Source organism: Thermobia domestica, chromosome 1 (assembly GCF_964235325.1).
Source record: "Thermobia domestica chromosome 1, izTheDome1.hap1.1, whole genome shotgun sequence".
Taxonomy (NCBI): domain Eukaryota; kingdom Metazoa; phylum Arthropoda; class Insecta; order Zygentoma; family Lepismatidae; genus Thermobia; species Thermobia domestica.
Window position 1 is genome coordinate 123,550,359 of NC_137454.1, and position 16,526 is coordinate 123,566,884.

Genomic DNA, 16,526 nt, shown 5'->3' on the forward strand with positions numbered 1-16,526 from the left:
ACATAATCACGGACAGTGACAGGACGACCAATGGGCTAGAACAGCGCCAACTGAAAATCAGAATATTGAGCCCCACAGCATCACAAAGCCCCTGCCATGTTTCACGGTTGGACAGAGATATTGTGGGTCATATGCTTCTTTGGGCCTCCGCCACACATAAACATGATTTGAAATAAAGTGAACAGCGACTCATCTGACCATATCACTAGTTTCCAGTCCCCGGCAATCCATGTTGTATGTTCGCGGCACCATTGGCGTAGTGCTAAAGCGCTATGGTTCCCTATCAACGATTTCGCCCGTGCAACCCGACACTGTATGTCGATGTAATGAAACTCGCGGCGGACTGTGATTGTCAACACAGACTACACGAGGTGCTGCTTGAGTTCCTCCGTCACTTGCAACGCGATTACATGACGGTTCTGAGCACAATCCGCTTTAATGCTCGTCAGGATCTGTCACTGAGGGTATCTTTTCGACCAATGTTCCTCTCCGCCGATATGGCTTTGCCAGGAGTTTTATAGCTTGTTAAAACCTTATACACTCTCCCTTTGGACATAAGCAACACAGATGCCACTTTTTTGTCACGCTCGCACCACATAACCGAAAGCCAACAATTTGCCTTCATTGGAAATCAGAAAGGTCGCCCATTTCACACTATCACCGTCTGCTCTGTTCACTGCACACTGCCGTTCTACTGCTCCTGACATAGTACGGAGTTTGCTCTAACAAATAACTACCAAAACAGTCCGTCGCTACATGCACCACCTGACTGTTGACAACTCAGATATCTAACCTGTCCCCGACTTTCGGTGCTTCTTTTAAATCGATAAGTATTCATATATATTCATATATTCATATATTCATATAAGTATTCATATATTCAGATTATTCAGATGGTAACCCTGCGTCTGTGTGTTGAAGCGGGCAAACTGTGGGCGCGAGGCTGTTTGGAGCAAGTGTGCCTAAGATGGCCAATGTGTTACGTGGGCCGCCAAGGAACAGTGACTAAGGTGATGATGACCTACAGAACTCACGGCAAAAGAGTAAAGTGGACGAAGAGGACCGAGCCCCTGTAACAAGAACCAGAGAGCATTGATGAGGATTATCACCAAAGACCAAAGAGCGAATGCCCTACCGTAAAATATAGCAGAGGCTCTGGGATAATATGTTGGAATTTCCTGGAATTCCGTGGCTTTTGTGATTACACTCACAGGATGTATTACTACCAATGATTATGTGGACATTAAGTGACTACGTGCTAGTCCTATGGTCCAGATGCTGTTTCCGGACAATGAAGCAATTTCCAAGACAACACTGCGCCAATTCACACTGCTGAACCTCTAAAAGTGTGGTTTCATGAACATCAGGTTGAACTACGCCTCCCTTGACTTCTACTACCCAGACTTCATTACTAGAAACATGTGGTCAGTTCTGGATCTTAGGATTCTGAAACTGGTCTCTCTCTCTCCATCGTCGCTGGCGGAACTGAGTGGCTCCACGTCATATTAATCACATAATTGTATTTGCTTCAAATAGTTTCAATATTTTGATTCATACTCTATCATCTCATAAAAACACAAATTTGAACAATAGATTACCTAAGATATCTGGTGACATCTCGACCCGCTATATCCACTCTCATGATACTATGCGGCATCGCAAATCCCTCATAGATGGGAACAGCGTGTGTCACTCCATCACCTGCATCTAAAACTACACCCGTTGTTCTTCCAGTAGCATATCTGAAAAACGAATGTTTTATTGTTTTATAGTGCAATATACCGTATAACCTGTGTATGTTGGTTATTATCGGTTCCAATGAAAATTGACCAACATACATATGTTACACTGTGACACTCTAATTTTACAACACTTACCAAAACAGTAAAATTTACGCCTATTTATTGATTCTTTCACTTGTCTTTGAAAAATTCTCGGCACATGAAAACGAACTGACGGCAACTTCATTTTTAAACAGTTCAAAGATCAGGCCTCAATCATGAAAATCCACACAGCCTATATCTAAATATTATACAATGTTTGCCTACAACTTCTGCGTACAACCAGTCTGTTAACAACTGCTCTTCTGCTAATGCATACGAAGTGTTTGAATGCAAATTTAAAGCTGAATTTGAAAACGAACAAGTACAAGCTAGTAAGTTAATGGTGCTGCAAAATAAACAGTATGATCCTAAAATTGATGAAACTGTATACAACTTCGCCTCTTACAGATGTAACAAAATACACATTAATCCTGATAATATACATGGTGTAACATAAATGCATGTCCAAAAGCGACGCGGTGATTGCAGACATCCAAATAAGTAAAAATATTCATATAAACATGGGTCCAATGCTGGTACAAAGTGTTATGTTCTCAAACAGAACTAGACGTCCACACGTTAGCATATGATTGCTAACATCAAAATGTTCCTTCCGCTTCGTTTTACAAAGTCAATGCGTCCAAGTGTGAAGTCAATTAACAGCTCATAATTAATAGTAAACAACGGTTCATAGATCACAACTATTACATGTCTTCCTAGATAAATAATTGAGAAAGGTATTCGATGGAGGCCTCAGCGTTCGTTTATACCACACATAAACTTCGGAAGACAGTGTTCCATGTTTAGGAATGTTTTCATATCAGCAATCATATGCTAATGTGTGGTCGTCTAGTGCTATTTGAAAACATAACACTTTGTACCAGGTTGGCAACACTGATGACCCAATAACCTCAAAAGTTGATTACCACTGTTCTCTATGTTAGTGTAAATGTATTTGAACAGCCATGATACCACTTCATTGTATTATTCCTGTAATATTGAACATTTCCATTTACTTTCTCATAGTGAGTCATTGGAGGGACTCGACATTTGAACATAATGTATCTCGGAAACGAAGCGGCATCGGACCCATGTTTATGGGAACATTTTTTCTTGTTTGGATGTCCGCAATCACCTCGTCACTTTTGGACACGCATTTATATATACACACACAGAGTGTTAATGAACTATACCGACAAACTGTAAGAGCTGATTCCTTACAACAAAATAAGAGAAAAAGTTCATGTGGACCTGTGGGGAAAAGTGCATAGTTTCAGAGCTAGGGCTGTTCAAAATCGCGAAAAAGCTAAATTTCAAGATGCCCTATTTCGAAATTAAGAGACTGTGGATGGTGGTCCTTACTAGCGTAAGAAAGTCACATATACGCAATTCAAAAATTAATATTTCATTAATATGCAATTGGTGTACAGAGTATTCCCTGCGGGGTGAAATTCCCAGACATGCCATGAACCAGATTTTGTGATATGCTCTGACATTATGATTGGTCCAAAGAAGGCAAACGATAAGCCTTGAGAGCACTGAACACGGAATAATTTGGCGCAATATCGGAAGTGTTAAGGATCGTCAGCAGCACGATCTTTCATGCTAAATAAGTAAAGGAAACGTAAAATATACGATGAAGAAATATATCTCATCACACGTTATTCCGAACACACAAACAAACAAACAAACAAAAAAATATGGAGCTGCCGCTTCCTCAACACTTCCGACTCCACTCCGAAACATTGGGTGTCCATTGTTAAGGCATACCTCTTGCTTACTTTGGACCCTCCTAGAAATCAGAATATATCTGAAAATTCTATTAAAAGCATACCAAAGAATTACACCCTATACGGAATAAATACCCTGTAAACCTATTGAAAATTTATGAAATATGCACTTTTGGATTGTGTATGCGTGGCTTCCTTTACGGTGATAAGGACCACCATCCACAGTTTCTGGAATTCGAAATAGGGTCTGTTGAAATTTAACCTTTTCGTGATTTTGGACAACCCTAGCTCTTATACTATGCACTTTTCGCCATAGGTCCATATGAACTTTTTCTTTATTTTGATATAAAGAATCACCTCTTACAGTTTGTCGGTGAAGTTCATTAACACTCTGTACATATGATTATATATATATATATATATATACAACAACTGAAAAAGTGGCTTTGTCAGTTGCAGTTGCTTTAAAAAGATGGGGTCAATTGTTATATGGCAGACATAAAAATTTATACTGATCATCATTCTTCGACATAACTTTATAAGATAAGAAATTGGGAATCCAAATTAGCAACGTGGAGCACAGAAATACAAGGTTTCAATGTACAAGTAATTTATATTAAAGCAGAAGACAATCAAGCTAGTGATGCTCTCTTGCAAATTATACTGCAGCCAGAAACAGAAAACATGAAATTAATAAATGTTAAGTTTTACCCTCATATTTTGGAAACCTTACTGTTAAAGAAAGAGGAAGAGAAACTGGTTGGGACATTGCCTAAGAAGAGATTGTATCATGAGGGACGTCCTAGAGGGTATGGTGGCGGGAAAGAGAGGGAGGGGGCGAAGGAGACTACAATTAATGGATGATATTAAAACAGAAAGATCATACGCGAAGACGAAAAGGTTAGCGGAGGACCGTGGAGCATGGAAGCTTCTCAGCTGCGGCAAGTGACCTGTCAATAAAGGCTGAATACCTATGATGATGATGATGACTGTTAAAGAACTTAAAGGAAACAAAAAAAAAATATCTAAAGTATAACAAAATAATCAAGTTTTTTAAAGAAAATTTTAATGATCCGTACGCAAAGGTAAAAAATAGAAAGATTGAAAATTTTTATAAATTGGATAATGGTGTGTTGTTAAATACTATCATTTTTTCAGGTTCTTGGAAGAGTTGTCTACCACCTTCTTTGGTATAGGAAACTGTCAAAAATTTTCATGACCAGGGTCATTTTGTTCGGAAAAACTATATTGCCTTTATTAAAGAATATTGTTATTGGAAATCATTGAGATGGGATGTTACTAATTATAATAGAAATTATACAGATTGTAAGTTATCAGAAGTATAAATTTATCCACCGGCTAAACCATTACAAACTATAGCAATAAAAAATATACGAGATATGCTTTCTTTAGATATTTTAGGACCTTACCCAGCTTCTCACAATGGAAATATATTTGCTTTATTAGTATTAGATGTCTTCAGTAGATATTATATATTTCCTATCAAAAATGCTACTACCAGGTGTTTTAAAGTGTTTGGAACAATATTATTTTCTACTTGTCTGAGTACCTCTCTCTGTCTTTGTTGATAATGGTAGTTGTTTCATTTCTAACAAATTCAAAGAAAAAATGAAGGAATATGAAATTAAAATTCAATATGTTAGTCCATATTATTCAAAAAGTTCGGTAGTCAAAAGGATCTATAGAGAGATTAATCATTTATTTAAATTGTTATGCAATGGTGATCATGTACGGTGGAAAAAGTATATTTCCCAAATTGTCATATTATTGAATTATTCTATGTGTATAGTTTAGGTAAGCCCAGTCAGTTTTCACCTTAATGTAAAACCGCAATATTCTATGTTTCTGCACTTTAAAACCGCGATAAATAATGAATATGATAAAAATGAACCTTCGACATGGGAAAATAAACTTATTATGGAAGATTTTCGAAGAAAAGAAAAAATCAGGAAAGGAAATGAAAAGTATAATAAATCGCAAGAAGGTAAATATGTCATTAAAAAAAATGATTCGGTATTTTTTATTTCAAAGTCATCTCACTTCAGCTGCAGACAAAAAAAAAAACAGATATTTTTTTTTTATTTATCTATATAAAGGATCGTCGCTTTGCAAACAAAAAGTCATGTACTGTAGATCCATTTACAGGTAAGTATCTTATGTTTGTCTCTCTCTTCTTGGAAGTAAATAGCAGCAAAAATTCAAGTCTCGATTTACATTTTATATGAAAATATTTCTAACTGGAATTGAGGTTGAAACTTGGTGTTCTTTTGGGGACTACCTCAAATTTCGAGCTAAACTCAACTCACGCTCAAGGTTCTGAAAGCAAGCTAGTTTATGACAATACCACAAAAGTGTGCTTGTTTACCATACTCTTGTTATATCATTATTATAAAATGTTTCCTTACTTCTACCTAAAAAAAAAAAACTGACTATTAATCAATCAAATTTTGGTAGATTTCACACTGATCTACAATTCAAAGCGTTTTAGTGTAAAAATCCTGACGACATACAAACTCCTTTAATAATCAATGACGTAGGCTACTTACACCACTAGGCTTTGTGATTCTCACTACGGTGACATAACTTTCCAAATTCATTAACAAATTACAAAGTTAATAAAAATCAAAACTTTTCTTTTTTTTAAAATACTTACAAACTCAAAACTGCCTGCATAGAAACAAACAAAGCTGGAACATTAAAAGTTTCAAAAAATATTTCCGCTGCCTTTTCTCTGTTGCGCCGGGGATTGAGTGGTGCTTCCGTTAATAGAACTGGATGCTAAAACAATACACAAAACACGAATTACATATGTAGTATTTCACCATAAAAGTCTTATTATATTTAATAATATAGTCAACTATATAATACAGACAGCTAAAATAAAACATCAGTTTTGTTCATATCTTGATAACAGGAGCACGAATTTTTTGACTTTGCCAGCACCACTTATTTGGAGAGCAAGAATTTTTTGACTTTGCCAGCTTTTTAGGTCACGATGTATCAATTTTGAGGTCTGTAAAGATTGTAAAAAAGTAACTATATTCTTCCCGACCAGGTATTCTTCATATACTATTTGTATACATTAGGGACGACCACAATTTTCCGTAATTTTTCCGAATTTCCTTCCGAGATAGTAATTTTTCCGAATTCCGGATTTTTTTTTTCAAGATCGGAACTTTTCCAAATCTGGAATTTTCCGATTTTACTTTCCAGATTCCGGAACGTAAAAATTCCGGAATTGGCCATCCCTATAAGATGTATATAACGTGTGTATCTGAAGAGAAGATTTGCAAAACAAGTTTATGTTATAAAATGTCTTTTATCAAATAGCCGGGTAAGGCAAAAAGAGAAATGGATTCTGAGGAGTAAATTTTCCAGGTCGGTGGTTACCCTGGAGAAGTGTCAATAAATAAATAGAAAATGTTTCACAGTGTCATATTTATATCAACGTATTTCCTAAAATAACACCACATACAACACTGGTTTACGTTGTATAGAAAAATCGACAAGTTAGTTTAGTTCTTCCAACGTAGCCTTGATATGTATCCCGAAGCTGATTTTTATTCCAACTATCTTCGACAACTTGGCTGTTATCTTTCTTGGGAGATCTGTTAAGACTACTGATTCGTTGTGATATCTACCATCAGAGAAATTAAGAAGAGCATAATAATGAACCTTTTCGCTTGAAAATGGATTAATATTACTGGTTTAGTTATAATAATTAACCAATACTATTCATGCTTCATCCACGGAAAACAACAGTCAAGCTGTCGAAGTAATTAACATACAAATCAACATTGGAATTCGCATTATTGAAGTTGGTATTATATTGAATTATTATTATTATTATTTTCGTTCAAATTATAGTTTAGTTCAGTTTACTGTACATGAAAGCTTTATGGAGATTGCATTATGGGCAGTTCCAAATAATTATAAAGGAGTGCATCACCACCAATGTTTTTGTTCGTCACAGCCATAAACAGAAATAAAGCTCCGAGCTCGATATTATTTTACTTAGCCACACATATATATCAATTCTGGAAATCACTAAATTTACGTAAGAACGTTCGTATATTTATATCTGATTTTTTTTCTTCTCTTTTCTAAAAGTTAAATTAGCCACCTACCTCTTCCGAGAAAGTTTGGAGCTGGTCTTTGCTGTAAATATATTGCCAAATTCTCTCCATATCATTCCAATCAGTGACTATACCATGTTCCATTGGGTACCTAATACTAAGTAAACCTCGATGTTCTTCAGCCTTTGGTCCAACGAACAGGTCACCCTCCAGAGCTCCAGCCATAACGCGCACATGCTTTGGTCGCCCAATACTGCAGGAAGCAAGAATAAATTATTAACATTGTACATGTGATATAAAGGGAAAAAAAGCATAAAACTTGATTATGATTAGTAAAACTAACAGTCCGGCAGGTGTGAAGTAACGTGTATCAAAAGAGCATGATAGAAAGACAAAGATATCTTACTTAAAGATCCTTCTATTTATATTAACAAACTGAGGACTTCTCTGATTTCTTCCTTTATATTCCGCTAAGCTACTACACTAATGACTTGACGACTGGAGTTTTCACTTTTGAGAATTCCATAATCCGATGTCATTAGTTGAAGAGCAAAGTGGAATACTACTTTCTGAGAAAGTGTCCAGACTTGAAACATATTATAATAAACACAAGGATATTTAGCTAAGATGTCTCCGTTTTTAAATATTCATTATGTATCTTACAGCACTCAGCAAACATTATACATAAGTCTACATTCTTTCCTCGAGGTACATTCGATGGATTCTGATGTTTAATATTTAAATGGGGAACATCTTTTACTTTTCTGAGAGATTTACTAATTTATTAACCCAATACGTAGTTTAGAGAATACTTTTTTATTTTCTCAATCTTTCAGAGAAATGGGGAGGGGAACACTACAGTGATTGGTGCTATTTCCCTACAAATCCTAAACCTTTACATTTCATTCATAATTGGCAGATTGTGATAATACAAGTATATATATATATGCCAAAAACTAAGCATGATGACAATACTGCAGAAGAAATATATGACGAGGTTAATGACATATTGCATCAGCAGGGAAGAGGTGAGGTAAACGCAATAGCAATGGGAGACTTCAACAGTGTGGTGGGGAAAGGAGCTCTGAGTAAGGCGGTGAGATTATTTGGACTAGGCAGAAAGCACAGGGGTAAGATGCTTATTGAATTTCGTAGGCAACATAATATGGTGGTGACGAATAGTGGTTTAACACAAGAAAACTCTAGACGTGGGGAAGTCCAGAAGACACGAAAAGCTACCAAATCGATCAAATTTTTGTCAACAACGTTTCAGGAACAATATAGCGACGTGAAGACACTACCAGGAAGAGATATTAATTCGGACCAAAATTTCGTAGTGGCGGAAGTGCAAACCTGGTTACAGTCAATCAGGAAAATGGGAAGAGAAATGAAAATGGAATTTCGAACGACTTATGGATAGTGATATGAAAAAAGAGATAAAAGAAAAATTTAGTGCAATGGACAATACAATAGGTGGCGTACAAAATAGCCACGCAGATTATGTTAGATACACTCAACAATACTGCCAAGATGGAATTAGCATCGAGAAAACCGTGGGTAACTCACGCGATGCTTAAGAGAAATGAAGGAACGCAGAAGGTTGGAAAGTATTGACATCAAAGAATACAGTAGGCTGAATAATAAATTGTGAAGAGGAGTTGACAGAGCCAGAGAGAAGTATATGAAAGAAATATGCGAAGAAATAAAGAAGTATCGACGGGGCGGAAGATATGATCTGATGTATCAGAAAGTACAGAAATTGAGAGGTAAAGCTGACCGAAGTATACGCACGTTTGGAATCGCAGATGGACAAGATCACGTAGTCATTGACCATCGCAATGCATCCTTCGGATCTGAAGGAATATATAAAGGATCTATATGACCAGAAGATCCGCCCAAGAGATATCGCAATCGAAGCAGAGGAAGAGGTGGATGAAGAAGAACAAAGACCTAGAATATTGAAAAGTGAAGGAGGACAAGCCATCAAAGATATGTACAAGTGGAAGGCCACTGTAGACGACGATATACCAGCGAATTTGCTCAATTAGAAGACAATGCAATTAAAGTACTGTCTTCACTTATTGGAAAAATCTACCTGAGCAAAGAATGGCCAAAGGATTTTCTAGGTATTACAATACATTACCTAAGAAAAAGGAGGTAAAGAAATGTAGAGAACGAGTTCTTGACGTAAGAGAAGATTGTGTTTGTGCTTGGCCGATCGGCAAAAGCTTTTGACCAAACTTCTGAAAATACTTATAAAAGAAACTGGTGTCAACTGGAGGGACCGATAACAAATTCGCAACCTTTTCATAAGACAAATAATGAAGTTGCGCTGGAATCAAGGAGAAAACAATAGTGTGAAGATTGGGAGAGGAGTCAAACAAGGATTCAATATATCACCCCAATTAATCAACGTTTACCAGTGAATGCTTAATGACGGAAGTGTTAATAGAATTTGGAGATCTTTAGATTAGAGGACAGATCACTAACACGGTCAGGTATACGGATGACACAGTTATTATAGCTGTAACCTAAGAAGGACTACAGGAGACAAAGAATAAAATAGTTGACACTGGAAAACAATATGGAATGGAAACAAACATTGAAAAATCGAAAGTCATGAAAATATTCCGTAGAAACAGACCCTTACAAGTAGAACAAACAGAGTTTGATGAGGTCGATCAGTTCAAATATCTGGGAAATACTTTGAGGAGAGAGGCTTACTGCACCAAAGAGATTAAGTCAAGAACTGCATCAGCCAAAGAGGCATTCAACAAGAAAAGATCACTCCTAACTAACATTAGATTAAGGAAGAAGCTGGTCAAGTGCTGTATACGGAGTATTGTATTGTGTGGTTTGGAGACTTGGACATTACGAAAGTTAGAAAAGAAATATTTAGAGAGTTTCGAAATGTGGTGTTGGTGGAAGATGGAGAGGATCAAATGGACTCAGAGTCATCAGACAGACAAACGGATGTTTTAGCAGGGGTAGAAAAGAAGAGGATGCTTTTGGCCAGCGTAGTTCGTAGGAAGGTCAGTTGGATTCGACACATCCTGCAAAGAAATTGTCTTCCTCATAACGCCATGGCGGGAAAGATGGAAGGAAAGGGAAAGTTGAAAAAAGAAGAACACAATTGATCGATAATTCGAAAACAGGAAATATTGTTAAAAGTGGAAGCTGAAGATCGAGAAACGTGGAGGAAACATCTCCAGATCCGAACCTAAGAAAGAAAGAAAACACTCTGGTTAGTTCCAGAGGTGGTGACAGGTAGAATACTTTCTCCCTTCGCCTCGGTGTGTTAAATTTTAGATTTTAAAAATAAATCAATAAATTAAAAAAATACAACCAACAGCCCCTTTTCTAATAATTAGTACGATTCATTGGAGTTTATCGTCAATTTTAAGCACCGAGGTTGTATGAGACGGAACTTAGTGTTTGATGTGGGATAGTTTTTATCGGAGGCAAGTACATTGACGACAATCAAGCCCTGGAACAAGCACGTTAACCGGTCGGCCACGAAGGAACGCGAACCTTCTAAGAATTACAGATGGAGGACATATATGTCATTAAACATTATTTAAGCATACATTCCAAAAGCTATCAAATGGAAGTACTGAAATTAAATCTTAGAAAAAGAAACTTTTGATTATTTTAATATTAAATCCTACCTCAAAATACCAGAGACAATTTCTTCTTTAACAATAATTTCGAGATTCCCACAATTCTCTTACAGGTGTAATGATAGTTAATTAAATGTTTAAAAAAAGTCCGGGATAGTGCAGTTCGAATACTAGTTTTTTGTACTGAAAACTTTCATTAATAGACACCATCTAGGAAAAATGTAATTACATGTAATACCTCATTTAATTACCTATCACTACAAATTAATAATAATAATAAATAAAAAAAAAGTATAATTCTTGGAATTATTGTGGCTAAGGTGAAACTGATCCTGGCATCTGAAAGTAAGATTTAACATTAAAATGCAACAATTACAGTCGTATTTCTAATTCTAGCTATTTTAATGAACTCAGGCAATAATTCACATGTACAAAAGCTAGCAAGAATTTCTATGGTTAACATAATCGGTAGTTCAAACAAAAAAGTATCTCTGTTTTAATGAGATATCTTCGAGTTTCCTGGACGATACAAGCTGATATTTCTTTTCTTTCGTGTTTCAGATATTAAAGCACAAGAAGACAGTAAATTCAAACTGAATACAGTACGATTTGAATAAGCAAGAACCAAGTAACGTGCTCCTCTATTTATTATTCCTCTAAAACTTCCTATGTACAGTACTGTCCGAAAATAAGTGTTTTGACAAACTTCATATAGTGGTTTTATTATTTGTTACGTCATTAATATGTTTCTTTAATCTTATTTTAACATAGCCCTCCACGCTGGTCTAGTGGCTAATGCACGCGCCTTCGGGGCACAGGTTCCCGGTAAGGGAGCCTTGAAATTTGAATGCATTACAGTAGTACGGATTCCACCTTAAAAACTGTACGTGCACGTCACATATAATCTCGGTGCTAAAAAAGGAAGCAAAGTTCCAACTAATCATATCCTTTTCGTAATTCCTATGTATTTAACATGACATTTGCGTTAGATTTCTATACACGCTTAATATTTCTTCTAAACACAAAAAGAAATTCTCCAACTTCGATTGAAGAAATTTATACAAGTTATTTTCATCTCTACCAACTCAAATTAAACAATGTTTTAGTGAAATTCTCTGTTTCCCATAAAAGGTTGAACCATAAATGTAGTAGAAAAATTATACTCACTAATTTGGAAATCGGCATTTTGGAATTTGGTCTCCTGCAAAGCCAGCTTTAATAACGCCTGATCCCTAAAATACAAAATATCCTTAATAATAACTTCGAATCAACGAAAATAAACCACATGACAAAGTAAATGACAATCTAAATCCATTGACTATTCAAAAGAGGAATTTGCAAATCCTTAGACCTTACCTTAAATGTTTTCAAAATTAAAAAGGATACCAATAAATAACTTTAAAAAAAAAAAAAAAAAAAATTCTTTTACGTGTTTAAATTTCCAAAGTGTAAACCAACAGTGAAAGAAGGTAGGAGGTGAGGTAAATAAAAACGAAGAATAATGAAAGACCGCGAAAGTGTGACAAATGTGAGTAGATAATTGCCATGTTTAAAATAAGTGAAAGAATTAATGCCTTGAATGATAAATGATTAATATGTGTACGGAAGTGAGAAAAACGCCTGCAGATCACTAAATTTATCCAGACAGTAACGCTACAAAGAAACCTCGTTTACTCATACCCACAGTCGAAAATGCGCTTGTTCCCTACGGACGCATACCCGCGCTGGCCCACTAGATGCAATGCTAGATTACAGCTAGAACAGGTTGGTGTGTGTTTTTCGCACGAATATCGGCTTTAAGCATATCAATAAGTCGGTACGCAATTATTGCACAGCATCCTAGTTAAAAGTGGGCACCATAACAAGTTTCTTGGCAATAGTAAGAACAATATATTACCTAATTCTCAATAAAACTAACACGTAAGGATTATTTAAAGCGATGATTTGAAAGGAAATAGTTGTACACAATTATGTATATAATTTATATGTAATCAATGTATTACGTAGTAAAAAAAATACAGTGGAAAAATAACCCTTGATAGGTTGAAATCAAGATACGTAGCTCATTAAGGTGTTCAAAGTGAGAACATTTAAAATCCCGTTGCAAAAGAGCTGCCATGGTTCTTGCAAGTTCATAAAGAGGACAGTATATTTAAAAAAAAAAAAAAGCATAGTAATCGATAAATAAGTGCAAACAATGATGTAATTATAGTGTTTCCAGAATAGTCTGCGGTCTCACTATTTATTTTACATGACATTAAATACATAAAATTGTGTCGAGGTATATAGGCCCCAGTGAACATTTAGACGGGATGTCGATAGTAAGGTCACGGTGTTGACTGAATTTACTTACTGAAAAGAAGATAACTTGGGATACCGAGGGACGTCGTCGTACTTATCACTGTAATACAATTACAGTGAAACCTCTGAATAACGGACACCAATGGGACATGATTTTTTGTCCGTTACTGAGGTTACAAAAGTTTAATTTCTCACAACGGTAATTGTATGGAGTAATATATAGTAAATGCATTATGTATGAGCGTAAATACGTAAAATTTAATATGAAAACACACTATTTAGGAGAGGATTGAATTACTTGGAGGAATGAATGAGAAATTTGTTCTCTTATTATGAAAAGGCCATCGCACTTAGCTAAATGTAACGAGCCCACAAATTATACTCACAATACGACATGGTACCAGGCCCAAAAATTTCACGGTAGGCTTGCAATTGAACTATAATATGGTGATGAACCATAATATGGTTGGATCGGGCCCCCCTACATTATTGGGCTGGCTACCGGCCTACTCTCTTTTGCACTGCATCAACTGATAAAGGATAATATGCCAAAGATGTTTGCATATATTCCTACATGGGAGGGAAAAGCGTTTTTAGTTTATTTCAAATTTTCAGAACCTTCTCAAAAGATGCATTAGGAACCAACTAATCGGCTAAACTCTTTTGCAAGTTATTGGGAGTGAATGGGCCTTATGCAGAGTCGATCTGACAGGAGTTTAGTACCATACCAAAGATTTCGACTAACATAGGTTTCGTGCAGTACTCAGGCCTTTAGTATGACGCTTATTATGCTTCAAAACAATTCTGCATAAGGCTCCATGTGTTTAGTGATCCAGTTCCAACCACAAAGAATATCCTCTTACGAGAAAGTGAAAAAGAATCCGGGAAAACTTCAACCCAGACTTGTTCCAGTATCATAAGTAAAAGAAAAATGTTGCTTTTCTAAAAAAGTAAGAGGAAACATGCTTGTTGAAAATGTTATTATAAAACAAATAATGTTGGTTTTGTTATCTATGAAATTATCGGGAAAGATGCAAGGCCCAGAGGAAAAAGTACTAAATTTGTTAGGGAATGGAAGATCCTTCGCATAGAATTCTTGGCCATACGACCGACTCTGCATGAGTGTTATTGCTTATTGAAGGTTTGCAGTTTATTGCGGACAGAAAAAAGAATTTCAAGTGCAGCCTGAACCTGTTCTGTTTGACGGTTACCAGCTCTAGACCCATGATAGATACACTTGTAAGGAAAAGTCTTTTCTCTATTGTAATATATAGCAGAACCGAGAATAATTCGTGTCCGTTATGAAGAGGTTATTGAAACATTTGGGAAAAAAGAACTGCCCGCGTCCGTATCTGACTGTGTCCGTAAAAGGGAGGGTTTTGTTCCGTATGAGAACGTATATTTTTGCCGGGACAAAAAAAAAATTGTCCGTATTATAGAGGTGTCCGTTAAGGGAGGTTTCACTGTATATGATATATTTGTTCTCTGAAAAAATTCTAGAGCTCTTCTGTTATCTCCGTTTGTCATGATGTACTGACACAACCACTGAATAAAAAATATATTCTTAATTGTCAAAATTAAATATACTATTTAAATTCAACAGGAAACTTCTGGGCGATTCCTGTCGAACTCTCCCGAACGCTTATGCCCTCTTAAAGTTAACATGCATCGTTGCCTATTAAATACGATTGTTACAGGTAATGAGTTAAGTTTGTCCAAAAGGTAGGTTGTACGTTATAAGTATACTCAGGCCCATGCTCTGATTTTATTTATCTCTCTTGTGTTCTAACCTTCAAATATATCTGCCTACCACACGAAATCAATGAAAACAACACTAATGAGGTACAACTATTATCAATGCCAATCAATATTTTTGTATCATTTTCAAAATATTTTTGTAATATTTACAAAAATGTGCAATGTTATTTAAAAGACCAATGTGTAAATATAGAAAAGGTATTGAGTACTTTACCTCTAATATGTGTAACAATGTGCAAATCGTAATGCCTACTATTTACCATGTAATACTGCATAAAGAAACCATGATGAAGTTGTCCTACACGTAAGGTATGTCGTTTGTTGCCGTATCAACTGTTTTCCCCACTATGTTGGCTTTCACATATAACGCTGATACGCCTGCACTCTGCTTCCCCACTGTACTCACTCAGTTCGATACACTTCTTGCTTTTTTTTAGTGGTCACTTGCACAGGTTGGTTAGTGCTTTTTGCAGATGTTATTGCATATGTCACCACGCTGTATCTGTACATATAACGGTCAATAATCTGCTCACAGGAATGCACCACTTTCCATAGGAAATAAGGCATATTATTGGATTTGAGGGGCCAGAATATTTTGCTTAAATCTCGTACTTTCTTGCTATATTTTCTGTATTTTTTGATGGTTTAGGTCAGTTTGAGTTAGGTTAGGATTATTGGAAATGAAATCTGAGTTTTACGTCCCACGGTTATGCCGGTGAGGCTAAAGGAAAATGAAATGAAATGAAATCTTTGAGTTTTACGTCCCACGGTTATGCCGGTTAGGCTAAAGGAGACGGTGATGATGAGTAATGAATGAAATGGTGGAATGAAGAAAGTGGGAGGAAACGGGAGAACCCCGAGAAAACCCACGCACACCGGAGGCTAAAGGAGACGGTGATGATGAGTAATGAATGAAATGGTGGAATGAAGAAAGTGAGAGGAAACGGGAGAACCCCGAGAAAACCCACGCACACAGTGTTTTTCCACCACAAAGTTCACTTGGCGGGGGCTGGGATAGGATTATTGGATTTGAGCGGCCAGAATCTTTTTCTTAAAATTCATACTTTTTTTTTTTGTATATTTTCTGGTTTAGGCTAGTTTAGATTATGTTATGTTACGTTAGTATTTATTACTTATCTTTACGTAACATCAACTCATTTCTCCTGTAAACATGGGCGTTTTTTACCTGATTTTGGC

At 36.1% G+C, this 16,526-nt stretch overlaps 1 protein-coding gene across 1 annotated transcript in view; it reads right to left on the reverse strand.

Moving 5' to 3' along the window:
• Arp1 (Actin-related protein 1) overlaps positions 1 to 16,526 on the reverse strand; it is a 29,677-nt gene that overhangs the window by 11,991 nt on the left and 1,160 nt on the right. The window contains exons 2-5 of the mRNA XM_081762977.1: positions 12,438 to 12,502; positions 7,702 to 7,903; positions 6,228 to 6,352; positions 1,599 to 1,742 (exon numbers count right to left, since the gene is read on the reverse strand). Coding sequence (XP_081619103.1) covers positions 1,599 to 1,742; positions 6,228 to 6,352; positions 7,702 to 7,903; positions 12,438 to 12,502 — 536 coding nt within the window. The remainder of the gene's footprint in view (positions 1 to 1,598; positions 1,743 to 6,227; positions 6,353 to 7,701; positions 7,904 to 12,437; positions 12,503 to 16,526) is intronic.